We start from the raw sequence: 20,604 nt of genomic DNA, 5'->3' as shown, positions 1-20,604 counted from the left end.
TAAATAAGAACATTTTGCGACCAACCTTTATTTCCTCGCAAATCCTCTGCTAAAGTTAGTGCTTATTTAGCGAAAAACTGAGCTTCTCGCAAATTCCTAGCAAATCCCTCTCCAAATTATGACCCAAAATAAAAAAATGAATTTTTCATCTAGCGAGAGATTTTCTTGTCGCAAATCCCTCGCTAATGAGTTATAAGTATATCCCTCGCAAATCCCTCGCAAATCCTTCGCAAATTAGTGAGGGAAAAGTATTGTCGCTAATCCCTCGCAAATAAGAGATTACCCAAAATAGGGATTTTTTGCTCAACATGTTTTTTTTTACTCCATCTTTTTTAATAAATTTAATTTAATTTACCTTTTCTCCATAACTCTCTCTCTATATATATATATATATAGAGAGAGTTTTGGAGATAAGGCAAATTAAATTAAATTAAATTAAATTATATATATATATATATATGTGTGTGTGTGTGTTTGTGTGTGTGTATGTGTGTGTGTGAGAGAGAGAGAGAGAGAGAGTTTTCTTTTTAATAAACATAACTCTATTTTCTTCTCTCTCGCCACATCAGTATGCTATAATACTTTTCGTTTTTATAAGTTTTTTGTTCCAAATATTATTTTATTTTTATATAATTGTATTTTTAGTACATTTATATCATATATAAATAAATCTTAAATGAAAATTTTATTATAATGTTATGAAAAGAAATACTACTTTTTAAAGTATTTATTTTACTACTAATGTATTTTCTATAATTAATAAATATTGCATGATTGTGTAAAGAAAAAAATACACTTACTTTTTCTCCAAAAAAAAATATAAACGCGTATAATATTAAGTAATATTCGTTTCAGTAGTTTGAATTATAAAAATTTTAATCAACTTAATTTAATTTTTTATTTAAAATTATTCAAATTAAAAAGCAATATTAATATTATAAGATGTAAAAGTAATAAATACATGAGATTTAAAACAAAACGGATTGCATAGAGTAAATATTTCACTTCATTTTTAATTTATTTTAATTTTTTTCAAATACAAGTATTTTATTATTTTTCAAACTAAAACAACAACTTATTATTGTGTATAATTTTTTTTCAAATATAAGTATTTTATTATTTTTAAAACTAAAATAACAACTTATTACTGTGTATAATTTCTTTTCTTATATTTATCTTTTTTTAATATTATTTTGAAATTTAAAATAATACCATATTAGAATTTTAATAGTATATCTTTTTGTATATTTTTATTAGTATTATTTCTATTTAGTTTGTTGTTATTTTTATTTATAATTTAAATTAAATTTATTTATAAAGATAAAAATTATTTAAATTTATCAAATAAAAATTTAAAAGAGTTGAAAGGTACGGTGAAGTTGGCATTATTGTTGTATCTGTGCGCGCAAGGAACCCTTACTTACTCTTGGAGTGTTGGTTCTTAGTTCACACATTTCCCCTCCTTTATTCTATCTCTCAATTTTTGGTCATTTATTTTCTTCATATGCATTTTTCGTTACTTGAGAGATTCTATTTTCTTCAATCCTTCATTCATTTCAATGGCGGTAGGGTTTCATCTGCTCGCTCCAAAATCCAAATGGGAACATGAATCTCTCCTTAGTGCCATCTTTGGATTTTCGCCTCGTTCCTCTGTCGTGCTGCACCTCTTGCTTTGAATTTCATTGAAACCCGAGGTACGATTTTCCTTTCATTGTACAAGGCTTTTCACTCTGTTTTCCGATTATTATTGATTTTTCCTTCAGGAATCTGCATGTTCTGTTTCATTGCACTGATATTTACAAGAGAAATTTGAAAAGTTAGATATTTGGCCATGATTTAGGTGAAAAAATTGTAAGAATGTAAATAGTTGAATCAAAGCTTACTTTGGCTGAGGTTTAGGAAACATTTTTACTGTCTGATTTTTGTGGTAGGTTGAAATTGCTCAAGCTTATGAGAAAGGTGGAGCAGCATGCCTAAGTGTTTTAACGGATGCAAAGTATTTTAAGGTAAACCAACTAACTTGGGATTTTAAGGTGCATATGCAGTCCTTTTAATTGCTACTGTTTTGCCTGATCTTGACATCAAATAAATGGTTAAGATATGCAAATTACTTGGACTAACTACACTTGTTGAGGTAAGCTTGGTGCTTTTTCATTCATTTCCTAAATTTAAATGACATTCAACATTGACAAAACATTTTAAGCATATGATATATGATGTTTAATAGCAATTTAGTTTTGAAGCTAAGTTATGAGTTTATCCCATTTAGTACAAACTTGGTCCTGGCATGGGTTGTTTTGGGTTTTTTCAATAGTGTAATTTATAAACTACAAACCTCTTTAATATAATGATGTTGTACTTGAAAGCGAGAATTAAAGTGTATTAAATTTATTAGTCTTTTATATTTTGTTGATTACTAAAATATCAAAATTGCTATAGCTATTAATTATTATTTTTTTTATATAATTTATCGGTAACTATCAAGTATAATTTATTTTTACTCAAATATGCAGTTTATTGTTATGCTTGTTTCATCTATCTATTATCTTTTAGAGGAAAGGACGGGGTGTATAAAACTAAAATTAATGGAAGTTGTTTAACAATGATTACCTTTTTAAGTATATTTAAAATTGAATTTCAGGATTTCTTTAATGAAATGATTTATTTCTTATAAATATGGTCTTTCTTTAGTTATCAATTGCCATTTTTTTTTGTTACTTTGCATAATATTCTCAGGCACCTGTTGTAAAAACTATTGAAAAAGCTTCTAAAAAATCTTCTGATAAAGTTACTGACAAGAAGGGTAAGACAGTAGAACCAGTAAAGGAGGAAGAACATCCTGTGGCTGAGAAACTTCGCCAACAAAGGTATACTTTTATCCATCTAATTTGGTGATCCTTATGTTTCTCTTATAATCTTTTGTTATGGGTACATGTGTGAGGTGTCACGTTATTAAACTCTACACCTAACCATGTATAGGCATATTCTTAGTCCTTGTTAAGTTGCTTTTGTATTATTTTTAATGGCTACTTTGTTTAAGTGCAATGATATATGTTTGCTTTAACTGTCGGGTGGTACTTATGTTTGCCATGATTTAAAATAATTATAAACTTGTTATTTAAATTATTAAATTTACTTTTTATCTTAATTAAAATTATAAAGTCCAATCAATTCTTCTATTAATTTCTCAACTAATTAATTAATATTCACTAATTTTCTTTGAATTAATTCTTTATTTAATCAATTAATTAAATATTTTTCAACTAAACCAATCTCATTAAACTACTCTTTTCACGTGGCCAAATTATTGCCCTCCCACCAGTATTCTTAATTTCCCAATCCCATCCACCCACTGTCTCACTATTTCTCTCTCATAATTATTTTTCCTGAATGCCTTGCTTCTTTCCTCTCTTTAAACCTCTTCCCTCCATCTTCTCTTTTCCCATTTTATCTTAGTTGTAATTTAGTATTTTTTTAATATTTTGGAACAAACCTTCCAGACCAATAGTAAATAGCACCAATTTAGCAAATTCACTAAGTTTCTTTAAGAATCCATTTAACCCAGGGCGTTCAAATACTGTAACATATTTTTCTTTTGGTTTGGCTTCTCCTTCCTTGAAAATCCAAAATGCCCAATTGAGGATATTATATTATATTCTTTGTCTTTAACGCTACCCTATACAACACAATTTATATCTATGAAGAAGCCAATTTAGCTTCTTGTTATGTCATTGTGTTCTTTCTTGAAAGCATGATTATTTTAATGTATTAAAGCAACTATAGGGATCATGAGACCTGATCGAAGTTGGATGTTGCGAAGAGTTGATTGCTTTGGCATTGTAAATGAAGAATTCAGACAAGGGGTTGATGGTTTCATTCGAGTTGCTACAAGAGACTCGAAAATTGTCGATGTATCAGGGCGCATTCCTTGTCCATGCGCAAAATGTAGGAGTCGATATTGGGATACTACATTTAATGTGGAAAAACATTTGTATCACCATGGATTTGTCGATGGTTACATGAATTGGACCCTTCACGGTGAGGAGACATGGAGGGATTGTGCATCAACATCTGTTGTCCATGATTGTGTTAATCAGAACAAAAATCCCTATGTAGATATGGTTATGGATGCTGCTAATGGTACATTAAATCCTGAAGTAGAAGATGTAGAAGAGGATCCAAATCCTTCAGCTGCAAAGTTTTTTAATTTGTTAAGGGATGCGGATGAACCTTTATGGAATGGTTGCAAGAAGCATACAAAATTGTCAGTTGTAACACAACTTCTAAACTTGAAGTCAGAGTTTAACATGAGTGTGAGTTGTTATGATCGAATGATTGCCATAATCAAGAGTATGCTTCCAGAATCAGAAAGGTTGCCTGAAAATTTATACAAGTCAAAAAGAATGGTTCATGAGATGGGATTAGGATACGAGAAGATACATGCATGTCGTAATCATTGCATGTTGTATTACAAAGAAAATAGTGATAAAAATGTTTGTCTGGTGTGTAAAGAACCACGGTTTAAACCTAAGGTATCTACAAAAAACAAGGATGTGCCTTACTCAATGTTGAGATATTTCCCTATTATTCCAAGACTACAACGCCTCTTTATGTCTAAAAATACATCAAAATATATGCGTTGGCATATAGATGGAGTGCGTCAAGATGAATCAATTATGACACATCCTGCTGATGCAGAGGCATGGAAGAATTTTAATCATACACACCCTACATTTGCTCAAGATCCACGAAATGTTAGGCTTGGACTTTGCACAGATGGTTTTAATCCATTCAATAATTCAGGTAACCCATACTCATGTTGGCCTGTTTTTGTGACACCTTACAATCTTCCCCCTAGTATGTGCATGAAAAGAGAATACATATTTCTTACTCTTGTGATTCCTGGACCAAAGTCACCTGGTAAAAGTTTAGATGTCTATCTTCGTCCTTTAATTGACGAGTTAAAAATTTTATGGGACACTGGGGTTAACACCTTTGATGCATGTAAAAAGCAAAATTTCATTATGAAAGCGGCATTGATGTGGACAATAAGTGATTTTCCAGCTTATGGAATGTTGTCTAGGTGGAGCACTCATGGGAAATTTGCTTGTCCCTATTGTATGGGGAACAGTAAATCATTTAGGTTGAAGAATGGTGGTAAACCTTGTTGGTTTGATTGCCATCGTCGATTTTTTCCTGTTGATCATCCATTTCGTCGTGACCGATACTCTTTCAAGAAGTCAGTAGTGGAAAACTCTTTGCCACCACAACAATTGAATGGCACAGATGTCTTAAACAAAGTGAATCAACTTCAAAAAATTACTTTTGGCTTGAAATCAAACAAAGAAAAACAACCTAACTTTGGTAAAACCCATAATTGGGTTAAAAAAAGCATATTTTGGGAATTGCCTTATTGGTCCACTAATCTAATTAGACATAACTTGGATGTTATGCATGTTGAAAAGAATGTTTTTGAAAACATCTTCAACACCGTTATGGACATAAAGGGCAAGACGAAAGACACTGCTAATGCAAGAGAAGATCTGAGGTTGATATGTAAACGTCCTAGGTTAGAGCTAGTGGTCGAGAATGGGAAGTATAGAAAGCCAAAGGCAACATATGTCTTGAGTTTTGATCAAAGAAAAATGGTGTGTGAGTGGATAAAACAACTAAAGTTTCCAGATGGGTATGCATCTAGCATATCACGTTGCATTAATCTAGACGAGGGGAAAATCTATGGAATGAAGAGTCATGAATGTCATGTTTTTATGCAAAGACTAATTCCTTTAGCATTCCGTGATATGTTGCCAAAACCTATATGGGGTGTTTTAATAGAACTTAGCTTATTCTTTAGAGAGATTTGTGCAACTACAGTACGTGCTTCTGTCATGGACAATGTGAGGCATTCTATTGTTGAAACAATTTGCAAGCTTGAAAAGATTTTCCCGCCAGCATTCTTTGATTCGATGGAACATTTGGTTATACATCTCCCATATGAAGTTAATGTTGGAGGACCTGTCCAATATAGGTGGATGTATCCATTTGAGAGATGCATGTTGTACTTGAAAAGGAAGGTTCTAAATAAGGCAAAGGTTGAAGGATCAATTTGTGAAGCATACATTTTGGAAGAAATTTCTAACTTTGCTTCTATGTATTTGAATCCTAACATTCAGACAAGGCGTACTCAAGTTGCTCGTAATGATGATGGTGGTGAAGATAAAATTGATGATAAGTTGTCTATTTTTAAATTCCCATGCCGTCCTATTGGTAAAGGTCATAGTAGATTATTAACAGAGGAAGAACTTCATATTGTTGAGACATATGTCATTGTAAATTGCAAAGAAGTAGAACCCTATCTTCAGTAAGTTTCCTTCATAATTTTTCAAATTATGCAATTTATAATTACATTAGTTGCAATATTAATTATTTCTTTTATTAGGCAATTCGAGGATTCAATAAGGGAAACAAATCCTAATATCTCTGAGGATGAAATATTAGTAGCTCGAGATAGAGATTTCAGTAGGTGGCTAAAACATCAAGTGAGTTATTTCCCCCATAATTGTCTGTAATGTATAATTTAATATGCATTATAGTAAATAATATAATTATGTGTGTTTTTGTATTTGTAATCATTTATAGGTGAGTACAGGGCAAGTTGATGATCGAATGATTCAAGAGATTAGTTATGGTCCGGTAAAGATTGTCACTTCTTATAATGGACTAATAGTCAATGGATATAGATTCCACACTAAAAGCTATGGAGCTAATAAATCCACTATGAATAGTGGGATATGTGTTCGAGGCAATATGTATGGTGATAATGATTTGGATTATTATGGCATTGTTGCAGAGATATTAGAATTGTCATATCTTGGATATCAAAACAAAGGGATTATTCTACGTTGTCACTGGTTTGACCCTTTTCATGGTGTTAAAGTAGATGAAATGTATGGACTGGTTGATATCAAACACAAATCAAAGCTTCAGTCAAATGATCCATTTGTATTAACTGAACAGGCACAACAAGTGTACTATACGAGATACCCACAAAGTAGGGGTAGGAATAATGGTGATTGGTGGGCAGCTTGTAAGGTTAGAGCAAAACTATTTTTGGCTGAGTCATTGAATAACGAAGATTATTTGTCAAATGAACAAACTACTAATGATTATTTTCAAGATGATGGTTCAATGGGAATGCCCAATATTCTTATTGATAATGAGGAGATACAATTGTTTGATGCAAATGCCCCAATGGAAGAAGTAAACATAAATGATATAAATTATCCAATGGATAATGTGCAACATGATCAATTCATCAATGACGATGAAGATGATGAGGATGATGAACTCACGGATAATGACATGGTGTTAGATGATTTAGACAATTCAAGAGATGATTTTGTTGATTCAGACGACGAGTGGTTATGAATAAATTGTTTTAATTTTTTTAATGGTATTTATTTGACTATGAAATTTCTCTTATACTTTACATTATTTTGTTCATTTTTTTAATATTATTAGCACATGATTTCCTAATTCGTTATATTTATATTAGTAGGAACTCAAGATGCCTCCACGAGGAAGAGGACGAGGTTGAGGTAGTCACACCATCACTCTACGTCAACCTACTCAATCGTTCAATGATCCTCCAGAATTAGATCCTTTTTCTCATTCACCAGGTATATTATGTATAATTATTAAATGACTTTAATTATTACCTTTTTATTTATTTGAATGTAATGTGCACTAATTTATTTCCATTATGCTTGTCTTAGGTGCTACTTTCACTGATGGACCATCAACTGATGGTGGTCAATCAGCTGGTGGTGGTCAGTCTGCAACCACCACCACCCTAGTGACTGATGGTGGCCAATCATATGTTGCCCCAACATCTGATAACCCACCCATTATAGAAGAGCCTTCAAGTGTAGATTCTCACAATGAAGTAGATAGGAGACTTCTTATATCTGTGGAACAAGTTAATAACCCGTAAGTAAAGCTAAACTCAATCAATGATTAAAATTAATATTACTAATTCATAATTTACAACATGAGTATTTAAAATGGCAGAAGGAGGTTTGTTCCAGATTCTGTTACTCGAGATATTACATCGGAGCTATTCATGAGGATGCCTAATGCAGCAGCAAATTGGAAAAATTATTCTGCTGATATGAAAGAAATATTGTTCAATGATTTTATGGTAAGAAGTTATCATGTTAATATTATATATAATATTACATGTGTGTATGTATATGTGTATATATATGTATATATCAATTAATTTACTTAATTCACATTGTTGTAGAACAAGCATCGTTTTGCATCAGATTACGATCGCAGTATGGCAAGGAAGGTTTGGGATTTGACATGCATGGATCGATATCCTGACTATCTATCTAAGGCAAGGACAAAGGCAAAACAAAGGGCAAATTCAGATAATATTGAAGACTTAAAGGGTCATGGGCCAAGAGGTATAAGGACTGAGATGTGGGACGGATTAGTAGGTATATGGGCAACACAAGAGTGGAAAAGGAAATATATTGCGGGTAAAAATAATAGGGCTTCCAAACCTGATGCTATGGTGCACACTGGAGGGTCAAGAAGCTTTGGACGACACTTAAGAAAAATGGTATTCATAGTCAATACTTTTTCTATTAATATTGACAATTCATTTTTATGGTAAGCTCTGTCATAATATGTTATAATTGTATGATAAATGGCTTTTGGTTCTTTGTAATATGCTTGGCTAATTATACTTGATAAAAATTTCTTTTGTATCATAAATATTATAACTTTATACTATTATGTTTTTATTGATTGTGGTTTATTAATTAAATGTGTTTATGTATTTATCTTAAATTGCATATTATTTCACAGGAAGCAGAGCATAAACGTCCTATTTCTTATGGTGAATTGTACAACAAAGTTCATAAAAGAAAAGATGGTGAATATGTCTCTAACAAAGCCAAAAATTTCATTGTAAGAGTGTGTATATATTTTTAATGTAAAAATTAAACATTGTTTATCTATTACTATATATACCTTGATACATTTTTTTTTTGTAGGAATCATATGAAAATGCTATGGCTGAAAAGTATGGGGAAGACGCATCAAAGCATCCTATAGTTGACACTGATGTTTGGACACAAATTTCTGGTGAAAATAAGAAAGGTAGAATCCACGGCATGGGTCATAGCTTAGATCTTAGCATTACTATGCATGGTTCATCTTCAACGGTTGTAGGTCCCTCTACCACACCTGTTAGAGAAGACATCACTACATTAGCTACACAAATGTCTCAAATGCAAGAATAGATGCAGTCACAATTGAATCTAGAAACACAATCCCAAATGCAATTGCAGACACAACTACAAGCACAGATGGAGGCACAATCACAATATATGCAGGCACAATTGAAGGCACAAGCTGATATGCAAGCACAAATGCAGGCACAAATGAAGGCACAAGCAGAAATGCAAGCACTTTTGCAACAACAAATGCAGGAACAAATGCAGGCACAAATGCAGTTTTTGAGGAAAGAGATATTACCTGCCTTAAAGATGCCATCACAATCATCAGTCAAAAAACCTGGGAAGAATCAAGAATGAAAATGTTGAATTCTAGTTTTTTTTATTTACATTAGCATTGTTAACTCACTTGAAGAGTTTTATTATATTAGTTGGTATTGAGTATTTTTATTATGTTAGTTGGTACTGAATATTTTTATTATGTTGGTAATTCATAATTGTTTTAGTTAGCCTTTAGTATTTTTATTTTATTTGATGCCAGTTGATGACACAATAATATATTTGATATGCAAAATATAGGTACTACAATCTTGATATCAAAACAAAAAAACTATGATAGTTATAGTATGAAAAATGCAAGTAAAGATGAATATATGAATATTAAAAATAAAATTGCGACAAAATAGTAAGGATTAGTGATGATAACCAAAACATAACAGTAAGGGATCTGCTAGGAAATAGCGAGGCATATCATGTGAAAGACAAAATAGTGAGGGAAAAAAGAGCAAATAGCTAGGAAAATATAGCGAAGGAATAGCGAGACAATTGCTAGGGAAATATTGCGAGGGAATAGCGAGACAATTGCTAGGGAAATATTGCGAGGGAATAGCGAGAAAATTGCTAGGGAAATATTGCGAGGGAATAGCGATAAAATTGCTAGGGAAATATTGTGAGGGAATAGAGAGACAATTGCTAGGAAAATATTGCAAGGGAATAGCGAGACAATTGCTAGGGAAATATTGCTAGGGAATAGAGAAGGATCTGCGAGGGATATTCAGCGAGGGAATTGCAAGGCCTTAGCCAAGAAATGCAGCAAGGGAATAGAGAGGGGTTTGTGAGGGAACATTAGCGAGGGATTAGCTACAAATTAGAGAGGGATATTTTGCGACCCCTTAGCGAGGGAATAGCGGGGAAGCTTGACCGCAAATTAGCGAGCAAATAGTAAGCATCCTTAATATAATTAGCGAGGGATTGGCGACGGATTTTGCGAGGGATTGGTGACGGATTAAATCCCTCGCTAATTAGCTACCTGTATTTAGCGAGGGAATAGTCTCTCGCAATTTCATCACTATTCCGTCGCAAATCTGATTAGCGAGGGATCAGAGACGAAATAGCGAGGGAATAGTCCCTCGCTAATATGTAATTTTCTTGTAGTGATTGATCTTGACTCTAGTATAATTGTTAACCCAATTACACTTAAAAATTGACATTCTAAAACTTGTGTAATCAACCAACCATATGTCTTGAATGATCCCAAAGTAGCATAAAGAAGTTGTAACATGGTTAGGATCTTTAGAAGTTTAGATATATTGTGACTCAACCATTTCTTAGACATTTGTGGATAATTTTTTTCCACCAATTATGAGCAGTTAGATAAGGTACAACTTCATCGATGTTATCCAATATATACAAATGTGTTTGCAACACTTCTTGTCATGTGTAACTCACAATCTTTGCACTTTTTAAACCCTTACCAACAAATCTTCCATGATGACCCACAAGTTCAACTTTCAATAGGTATTCGGTAAAAAACTTAATAGCTTCCTCTGCAATATATCTTTCAACAATTGATGCTTTTGAAAAATGTTGGTTTTTCACATACCCTTTCAATATCTTCATGTATCGCTCAATTGGGTACGTCCACCGTAAGAACACTAGACCACAAAATCTAACTTCTCTAACTAAATGTACAATTAAGTGAACCATGATGTCAAAAAGTGATGGAGGAAAATACATCTCCAATTGGCACAATATAAGAACTACTTCATTTTGTAACTCATCCAACATCTTAGGATTAATTAATTTACTACAAATTGCATTAAAAAAGAAACAGAATCTAAAAATGTCATATCTAACATTCTTAGGTAAGATGTCATGAATGTCACGGGGAGAAATTATTGCATCAATATGTAAGAATCGTGAGATACATGATTAATACATAAAGCTAAAGTCTCAAACATTAAATTTGACAAAATTTTGGCAATATTTTGCATTGGTCTTTATGTACACAAAATGAAAATGGTGACATCAAATTCACCATAATCAAGTATGTACCCAGAGAACAACAAGAAATGAAGTTAACCAAAATTTTATCAAATTTAAAATGAGACTTAACCTCACTATATGTATTAGTTAACTATAAAATTTATATCTTTTCAAACTGTCCAAACAGACAGTTAAAGATTCAATATAATGATTATACATTAATTGTGTAACCATTGTATTCAATCTCAAAAGAGAAACTAAAGTTCACTCAAAATCGATCAATTAATAATCTTAATAGAGTAATATAAATTATGTCAAATAAATCCAAGTCATATTATGAATTTATTTAACTATGTACATTATGGGTGTACACATATAATATTTATAAATTTTGTTAAATATTACTCAAATATACTCTAAAAGAGTAAAATATAAAAGTCCATTATAACAAATAAATAAACTCTCAAATGAGTCCCCAAAACTTATTCACTACTTTGTAACAAAATAACCACATTAATAATCTATTATAATAAGCACACAAAAAAAAACTCACATGCAACTACCCCACAACAGTCCCAAACCAACACATCTTATGGAGCACCCATTTCACAATACCAACAACTTATGAACCCAAACCATGTCCACAATATCTCAAAAACACTTGGTAGTACAATAAAAATCATATAGACAATACCAACAACAAAAATCATAAACACAATGAAAACTTAGACAATAGAGCAAGCCAAAGTTCACAATCAAACAGTACCAACAACATAAACTCAAAGTTAACAAGACTTAGAAACATAGAGGGACTGAGCAAACTAGAGAACAAACATTAAAGAAAGGAACTAACTAAACAAACAAGCTTGAACAAAGCAAGCATGGCTTGAACCAACCTAAATAGAAGGACAACAAACACACACAAAATGCATCATATTATATTCCGAAAACATGAGGAAACCCTAAAATTAAATAAGCAAATAAAGAAAAAGAAGAAGAAGACAAACCTAGATAGAGCTCACATTTGTCGTGTTGGACTAGGTTGGGAAAGAAAAAGAAAAGGAGTAGGTCCATGGTGATTGTTGGAAACAGATAGCTTAGGGCTTGAGGTGGTCGTCGAAAATAAGGGAAAACCACTCGATGGGACAATGTGTGCAAATGGATTCACTAAAGTGAAGAAAGAAGATGTGAATGGGTTCGCTCTCTCATTGTGACCTAATAAAAGGGCATTTTGTGTCTTTATTCTTTCATTAGCATTTTTCTTCATGTGTTGTTGTGCTTTCTACAAGTGCATCTTTAATCTACTGAGTGTTGCATCCCTTTGTGCAAGCTAATCTTGAACACTAGGAGAGTCTTGTCTCCTAACTGTATACTTAATTACATGAGGTGGATCTCTACCATAAACATCCTTGAAGGGTGTCATGCCTGTACTTAGCTAGAAGAAGGAGTTGTACCAAAATTCTACCCATGGCAACAATTTATACCACTCCTTAGGATTCTCATAAGTAAAACACCTTAAATACATTTCAATGCATTTATTTAGAGTCTTAGATGGACCATCAATTTGAGGATGGTATGCAGTGCTTAATTTCAAAGTAATACCACTTAACTTAAAAAGGTGTTGCCAAAATTGACTAGTGAACACCTTATCTTTATAAAAAGACAATAGTTTTAGGAAAACCATGCAACTTTACTATGGTCCTCATAAACAACTCGGAAACATGCTTACTATTAAAGTCAGATTTCAAACTAACCAAATGATCATACTTGAATAGCCTATCAATGACCACCATAATGACAGTGTGTCCATTAGAATGAGGAATGTCAATGATGGAATCCATGGCAACATCTTCCCAGATTTTATATGGAATTGACAATGGTGCTAGCAACTCAGATGGTAGAGTTGTATCATGCTTGGCCTGTTGAGAAATTAGACAATTTTGCACAAACTCCTTAATGTCTTTTTGCATACCATGTCAGCAAAATTGAGCTGCAATTCTTTGTAATGTTCTAGTGAATCTTGAGTGTCCACCCAACAAGGTATTGTGGAACTCATGCAAAATTTTATGCACCAGATCATGTCCCTTTGGTAAAACCAATCTACCTTTCCAATAAAGTAATTGACCACAAACTGAATAATGAAGATTAGAAGGCTTGTTCTACAAACAAAGTTGCATAATTGCACGCAATTGATTGTCTTTTGTAATAACTTCTTTTAATTCTGGAATCAGTTGTAGTTTAGGATGAGATAGTGCCATCATGAATGATCTAGAAAGAGAATCAGCAGCCACATTATCCTTTCCATGTTTATACTCAATGGTGAAGTCATAACCTATCAACTTATGCAACCAATTCTATTGTTTAGGTGTATAAACAACTTGGTCAGTGAGTGATCCAAGACTCTTTTGATTAGTCTTGATAACAAACTTATGGCCAAGTAGATAATGTCTAAATTTAGCTATTGCTTAAATGATAGCAAAAAACCCTCTTGCATAGGCTGACTGTCGCTACATCCTAGCATTAAGCTTTTTGGAAAAAAAATAAGTAATAAGATGTTGTTGTTTACTTAAAACAACACCTATACCCACCCAAGAGGCATCTATTTCAAGAGTGAATGGTGTTGAAAAATCAGGTAAAGCCAAAACTAGTGCTTGTGTAATTGCCTTCTTGAGCATGGAGAAAGCTTTATTGGCATCCTCTCCTATAGAAAATTATCCTTCTTAAGCAAATTAGTCAAGGGAGCAACAATTACGGCATAAGATTTAATAAATTTTTTATATTAACTAGTGAGTCCAAGGAACCCGTGCAACTATTTAATATTTTAAGGTATTGGTCATTGTTAAATTTCTTGTACTTTACCTTTATCCATTGCGACTCCTTGTTTTGAAACTATATGCCCAAGATAGGCCACTTGTTGTAAACCAAATGAACATTTAGATAATTTTGCATATAGTTGGTGTTGCTACAACAATTGAAGGACCAATTCAAGATGTAGGAGATGTTCTTTCATAGAAGAACTATATACTAAAATATCATCAAAGAATACCAAAACAAATTTTCTAAGAAACTCCTTGAAAACATCATTCATGAGGTTTTGAAATGTGGTTAGGGCCTTAGTAAGCCCAAATGGCATAACCAGTCATTCATAATGTCCTTGGTTGTTTCTAAAAGCAATTTTATGTCTATTCTCAGCAACAACAAATATTTGGTGGTATCCAAATCTTAGATCAAGCTTTGAAAAATAATAGGAGCCATATAAATCATCAATGAGTTCATCAACTGTTGGAATTGGAAAGCCATCTTTAATTGTGATTGAATTTAGGGCCCCACAATCCATACAAAACCTCATGTACCATCTTTTTTCTTGACCAATATAATCGGTGAAGAAAATGGCTTGGTATTGGGTGCTATAATGCTTGCAGCAAGCATCTCTTGCACCATAGTTTATATTTGTTGTTTTTGACTATGAGGGTATCTATAAGGCCTCGCCTTCAATAGCTTTGCATCCTTTATCAGTGGAATGTCATGGTTATGAGATCTTGAAGGAGATAATTATGTAGGCATAACAAAAATACTCCTACAATTATGCAGTGGCATGACTAATTCTAGTTCTATATCATCAAGTAAGTCAAGCCATTGATCTTGAGGCACATCTTATTGCTTGTAATGCAAGGTAAAAACCTCATCTATAGCATGGGTATTATGCATCATTTTGAGTTGATTAAATTGAGCAGGACTAGGCAATTGAGGATGATTACCATGTAAAGTGACAAATTGATTTTTTGTGTAAAATTTGAAGGTAAGCTTGCTATAATAAAACATGTAAGGGCCTAATGTACCAAGCCATGCAACTCCAAGTACCAAATCAACACTAGAAATTGATAAGAGATACACAGGAAATTTTAGAAATTGACCTTGGATCATGACTTCTAGTTGTTTCACCAATCCTTCATCAACTAAGGAATTATCATTCACTACAAGAAAAATGCAAATTTCCGACAGATACAAATCTGCCGGAAAATTTATATTTTCGACGGATATATCCGTCGGTAATTTTTGACAGATACAAATCTATCAAAAAATTTATATTTTCGATGGATAAATCCGTCGATAATTTCTGACGGATATATCTGTCAAAAAATTTATATTTTCGATGAAAAAAAATTTGTAGGAAAAGTTATATTATTGATGGAATATTTTTGACAAATTTATATTTGTCGAAAATGTAAGATTTTTTTTACAAAAATTGACAATCATATATTAAAAAAGATCAATAAAATTATATATATATATATATATATATATATATACATGAGGAGGGTTATAATAACACTGATATAACTTTTACTAAGTATTACACCACTCAATAACTTTATATTAAATGAGAATTTTGTAAATTCAACCATTAAATTGAAAATTCTTTACTCTTAAATCATATATACAAAATTTTATATACATTTCAAAATATATTAAAATATGAATATTTTGATTATCTTCACATTGTTGTTCAATTTTAACAAAGTTTGATATAAACATATAAAGTGATATGAGCTTTTAATTTAACGGTTGAATTTAAAAAATTCACATTGAATATAAAGTTATTGAGCGATGTGTAATACTTAGTAAAGATTACTATAGAGAGAGAGAGGGAAGGAATCAAATAACTTACAAAATAACTCTTGGTAAAGTTATTCCGCTCAATAACTCATGGTGTGTGTTGAATTTCATCGATCCAATTGTGAAAATAAAAGTTATTAAATTTTACTAATAATTAATATAGAAAAATTAATTAGTTTTAGAATAAATTATTTGCTAATTAATAATATAATTTAAACATTAATTATTTTAAATTATTTAACTAAAATCTTATTGACAATTTACTATATGATCTTGATATTTTTGTATAACTAATATTTGATTTTAAATTTGATATAAAAATATTAATGACATAATTAGATAATATTTTAAGTTAGTATTTTATTAATGGTTGATAATTAGAAAATAAAACAAGGATAAATATATTTTTTGAAATTTATATGTTTGATTTAAGATAAATAAATATATTAAATTAATTAATAATTTATTTAAATTTTAAATTTTAATTTATAAGTATGTAATAAATAAATATTGTTAATTTTATAAATTAAATTATAATTTTAAATAAAAATAAGTAGATTTTTAATTTTAAAAGTAAGTACATATAAATAAAGATTAATTAAATATATTATTATTATTATTCATAATATAAAATTATTATATATTATTATTATAGTACAAGTATGAGATTGTATAGTTGAGGATGACTTAAATGAATTAATTTATACAAGTTATATTGACAACATGCACATACATTTCGATAGCTTATCTCATCATAATTTCATAGTTAAGTGTGCTTGACTTGGAGTAATATAGGGATAAGTGACTTTCTGGAAAGTTTCCCAAAAATTGCGCAAGTAAGGATAAAAAAACACTAAAAAGTGAAATGTCGTGAAATAGAACCCTTGAGAGACCAAATATGAGGGTTGTTTCCATTAATTGTGCCTTTAAACTTCATAGTTCCCAAGCCAAAGGAACCTTTTAATGCATTATATGACAAATGATGATTTTGATTCACATTGTTTATCACTTCTTCCATCTCATCAGGAGGATCAAGGTGCAACTTCAAAGTATCCTCATCATCCATTTGTAACAACAAGTATTACTTATTAGAACATCGGATGAAAGGGGGTGAACTTCTCATCACAAGTGTAGCATAAACCTTTCTCCCTTTGGATCTGTATTTCTGTTGGTGACATTCTTTTGATATTTCCATATTTTGGAAAAGTGGAATTGGTATGGGTAGTAGGGCTTGGAAGTAGAGGTGGTAGGCTAGTGGATTTGATGGATTATGATGAGGTTAGGTTTGTTTTTAGGCTAGTGTTTGAGCTTGTGTTTTGGTTTTGGTTTCGGAAAAGGTAAGTACTGTGATGTGACTTGCTTTTAGGGAGATATTTTTCTTTGAATAACTTGGCCAAGGAAACACAACGTATTAATGTAGTTGGAGATTGAGCTATTACATCACGTTGGATATTCAGTTTAAGTCCACAAACAAAACAATCAATCAAGGCATCACTAGTGACTCCTTGTACATGGTTTGCAAGAGTAGTGAATTAAGTTAATAATCATGCACAGATCCTACTTGTGATAATTTGAATAGCTGTGATCTAGTACATTCATAAGGAGATGGACCAAATTATAGTTCTAAAGCACGAGTAAAGTCAATCCGACTGAATGGAGTAGATTTATTGGTCATTTGAAACCAAGGAACTACCTCTTTTTCCATAGGAATTGTAGTGATCATGAGACATTGAGTGTCTTGAGTGTTGTAATAATCAAAAAACTGCTCTACCTTAAAGATCCACTGAAGAACTTTAGATCCATCGAAGCGAGGAAAATCAAGCTTCACATTACGCACCTAGAACGGGAGATGATATAGGTTGCTGCCACCAAAGCTAGTTCCCGCCGCATTCAGATTCTACTTCAACAATGTATCAACCGCAGCTTCCAAAGTCTCGAAACGAGTCTTATTTTCTTGTCGATCCACTTCTAGCATCTCCAAAAGCTTGGACATGTTCACTAAAAGTTCCTTGAGACTTGTATTATCTGCCATGTTCGAAGGATGAAAGCACCAATATAACAAGATGGTACCATAAGGAACAAGGAAACAATGAAGGAAATGAAATTTCTTGTTGAATAACAACAAAGGTTTCTTAACGAAATGAACCTAACAAGAGTACAATTGAAACATAATTTGCAGGAAAAAAATACAGAGTATGTTCCGATCCACTTGAAGAAGAAAAATGATCTACAATTTTCATGCCCCTTTCTCTCTCATAAGTGCTACCTATATTAGCTTTTGGACCACATGAAATCAACCAACTTGGAATTCGTTATTTTGGGTCGAGTGCTACACCTTATTCTCTCATCATTTGCCACATGTCTTGTTGCCTTGGTCCCATTATTTCCCTCCTTGATCACCTTTATAGCTATACTTATTATAGCTATTTTTTTTATCATGCAAATTAGAAAAAGACTCACACATGTATTTAAAAACATAATTGTTGACTTATTTCAAACTATATTATTACTCTATTTAATGTTGTTAATATAAAATAAACTTTTAAATAGACTAATGGGATAGATTGGACTTTTAAAAATGTCAACCTATAAAAAAATACCTATGATAAATAATAAGTTGAATTTAGGCTTTAATTTCATAAAATAACTTATTCGCATTCTTACTATTAATAAGATTTAATGTAGAACACTTGTTTGTTCTTTTACACAAGACTCAATTCATATTGTCTCATATATTAATTAATTTTAGACTAAAATATCTTTAATTAAATTATTTTTAAAATTTAATAAAATGTGTTAAATATAATTTCTTTAAAAACCATGTGCTTTATGAGTCTTAATTAAGAGAAAGAAATAGTATAGGACATGCATGATTAAAAAAATATGAATATTAATTAAGAAAGATAAGTAGTATAAGGGTAATTTTAGGAAGAAAAATATAAATAGAACCAATTTATTGTTATCAACTAAATTAATTATTTTTCTTATTCTTAGGTAATTGGGTCTTGTATATAAGAATAGAGATAATAATAAAGTAGTATACACACGACACATGTTTATTTTATATAATTAAAATTTATAATAAATATTTTAAATATATAATTATATTTCTTTATTCATGATAAATAATTTATATTGAAATATGTTATTTTTAATTATTATATTTATAAAATATTAATATTTAAATTAAAATAAAAATAAAAGAATAGATTGGAAGGATAAACTCTTTTATTAAAAAAATTATTCTTAAAAAATATCATAATTTAAAAACGACCCTTAACATTCAATATAATGTAGTGTTGTTAAATTCGTATATAGCTCCAAACATTTTGATAGTACTACCTTGGGATGGACAACACTACATGCTATGAAGGATGGCGTGACTTACGATATTCTTGTATATTTATACTAACATAGTTTTTAGGATAAAATTTAAGTATAACTCTTTAGATATGGTTAATATTTTTTAATTATAGTTAAAATGTGTATTAATAATATATATAAATGTGTATTAATGAGATCTGCTTCAAATACATTTATATAATATTAAAATAAAATTTCAATTCTAATTGGGAATAGTACAAACTGCACTTAATAAGATATTAGTTAAAGAATCATCAAATGTAAATTTTTTTAACAGTATTCAAGACATTAATTAAAGAATCGACAAATGTAAAATTTTATTGAAAATTATAACAAAGTTATTTAGATAAATGTGCAAATATATAATTTTTAATGAAAGATTTTCATTTTTAATTTTTTAATCAGTCTTTTAATAACACTAGTTAGTAATTATTTTTAAGTCACTACTGGCAAACATTAAGCTTAGGAATTAAATAATAAAAAAAATTAAGCTTAGGAATGTCTTTACATAAGTTGGATCCTATTTTAAAGCCAAATCACCATCTTCTTTATGATTTTGGATGTTGACCTATATATATATATTCCTTATTTCATGCACAGAATTCATGGATCAGTATTTTGACCAAATAAAGAAACCATCTAAATAGTTTAGCCCTTGCAAGTGCATTGCTTCGTATCTAAGATATTTCCGTTAGTATTCGTTAATTTTCTAAAGTTGTATTCAGTTTCTATTTTGGTATACTTAAATTAAAAATAATTAATATATGACCATATAAAATTCAACTTGTAGATGATTCTTGTAAATACGAAACTGCTTATATGAAAGTAACACCAAAATTGTTTACTTACTAAATTGTCTTTTTCAAAAATATGTCACATGCCATTATGAGATGACTCATCTAGAAGTCATTTAAACACTTTAGGATTTAGGGTTTTCATTTTTAAGTCAATTTTCCTCACATGCATTAGATGCAACTAGACCGGGCTCGAGGAGTATACTTCCAACATTTAATATTCGTACTTTGAAAAAAGTTTGAGAAATATGTAAATCTTTTTGCACCATAAAAAGGAAAAAAAAAAAAAGCAATTTTACTAAACTTGAGATTGAAAG

The 20,604-nt window shown here is 30.8% G+C and overlaps 1 protein-coding gene and 1 long non-coding RNA gene across 2 annotated transcripts; both read left to right on the top strand.

Moving 5' to 3' along the window:
• Positions 1–1,559: 1,559 nt before the first annotated feature.
• On the top strand, positions 1,560–6,280 carry LOC145954976 (uncharacterized). The gene is made up of 5 exons (XM_083069671.1): positions 1,560–1,565; positions 1,932–2,006; positions 2,737–2,867; positions 3,821–6,232; positions 6,274–6,280. Exons 1-5 carry the CDS (start codon positions 1,560–1,562, stop codon positions 6,278–6,280), a joined length of 2,631 nt encoding a protein of 876 aa, XP_082925797.1.
• A 997-nt stretch (positions 6,281–7,277) lies between these two features.
• Positions 7,278–9,237, top strand: LOC109811691 (uncharacterized). Its single transcript, XR_014431495.1, has 3 exons — positions 7,278–8,200; positions 8,306–8,979; positions 9,066–9,237. It is a non-coding gene; the product is annotated as an uncharacterized LOC109811691 (long non-coding RNA).
• Positions 9,238–20,604: the final 11,367 nt, after the last annotated feature.

Source organism: Cajanus cajan, chromosome 2 (genome assembly GCF_000230855.2).
Source record: "Cajanus cajan strain Asha chromosome 2, NIPB_CcT2T_4, whole genome shotgun sequence".
Classification (NCBI taxonomy): domain Eukaryota; kingdom Viridiplantae; phylum Streptophyta; class Magnoliopsida; order Fabales; family Fabaceae; genus Cajanus; species Cajanus cajan.
Note: the sequence above shows the minus strand (reverse complement) of the source record. Positions and strands in the feature narration are given on the sequence as shown.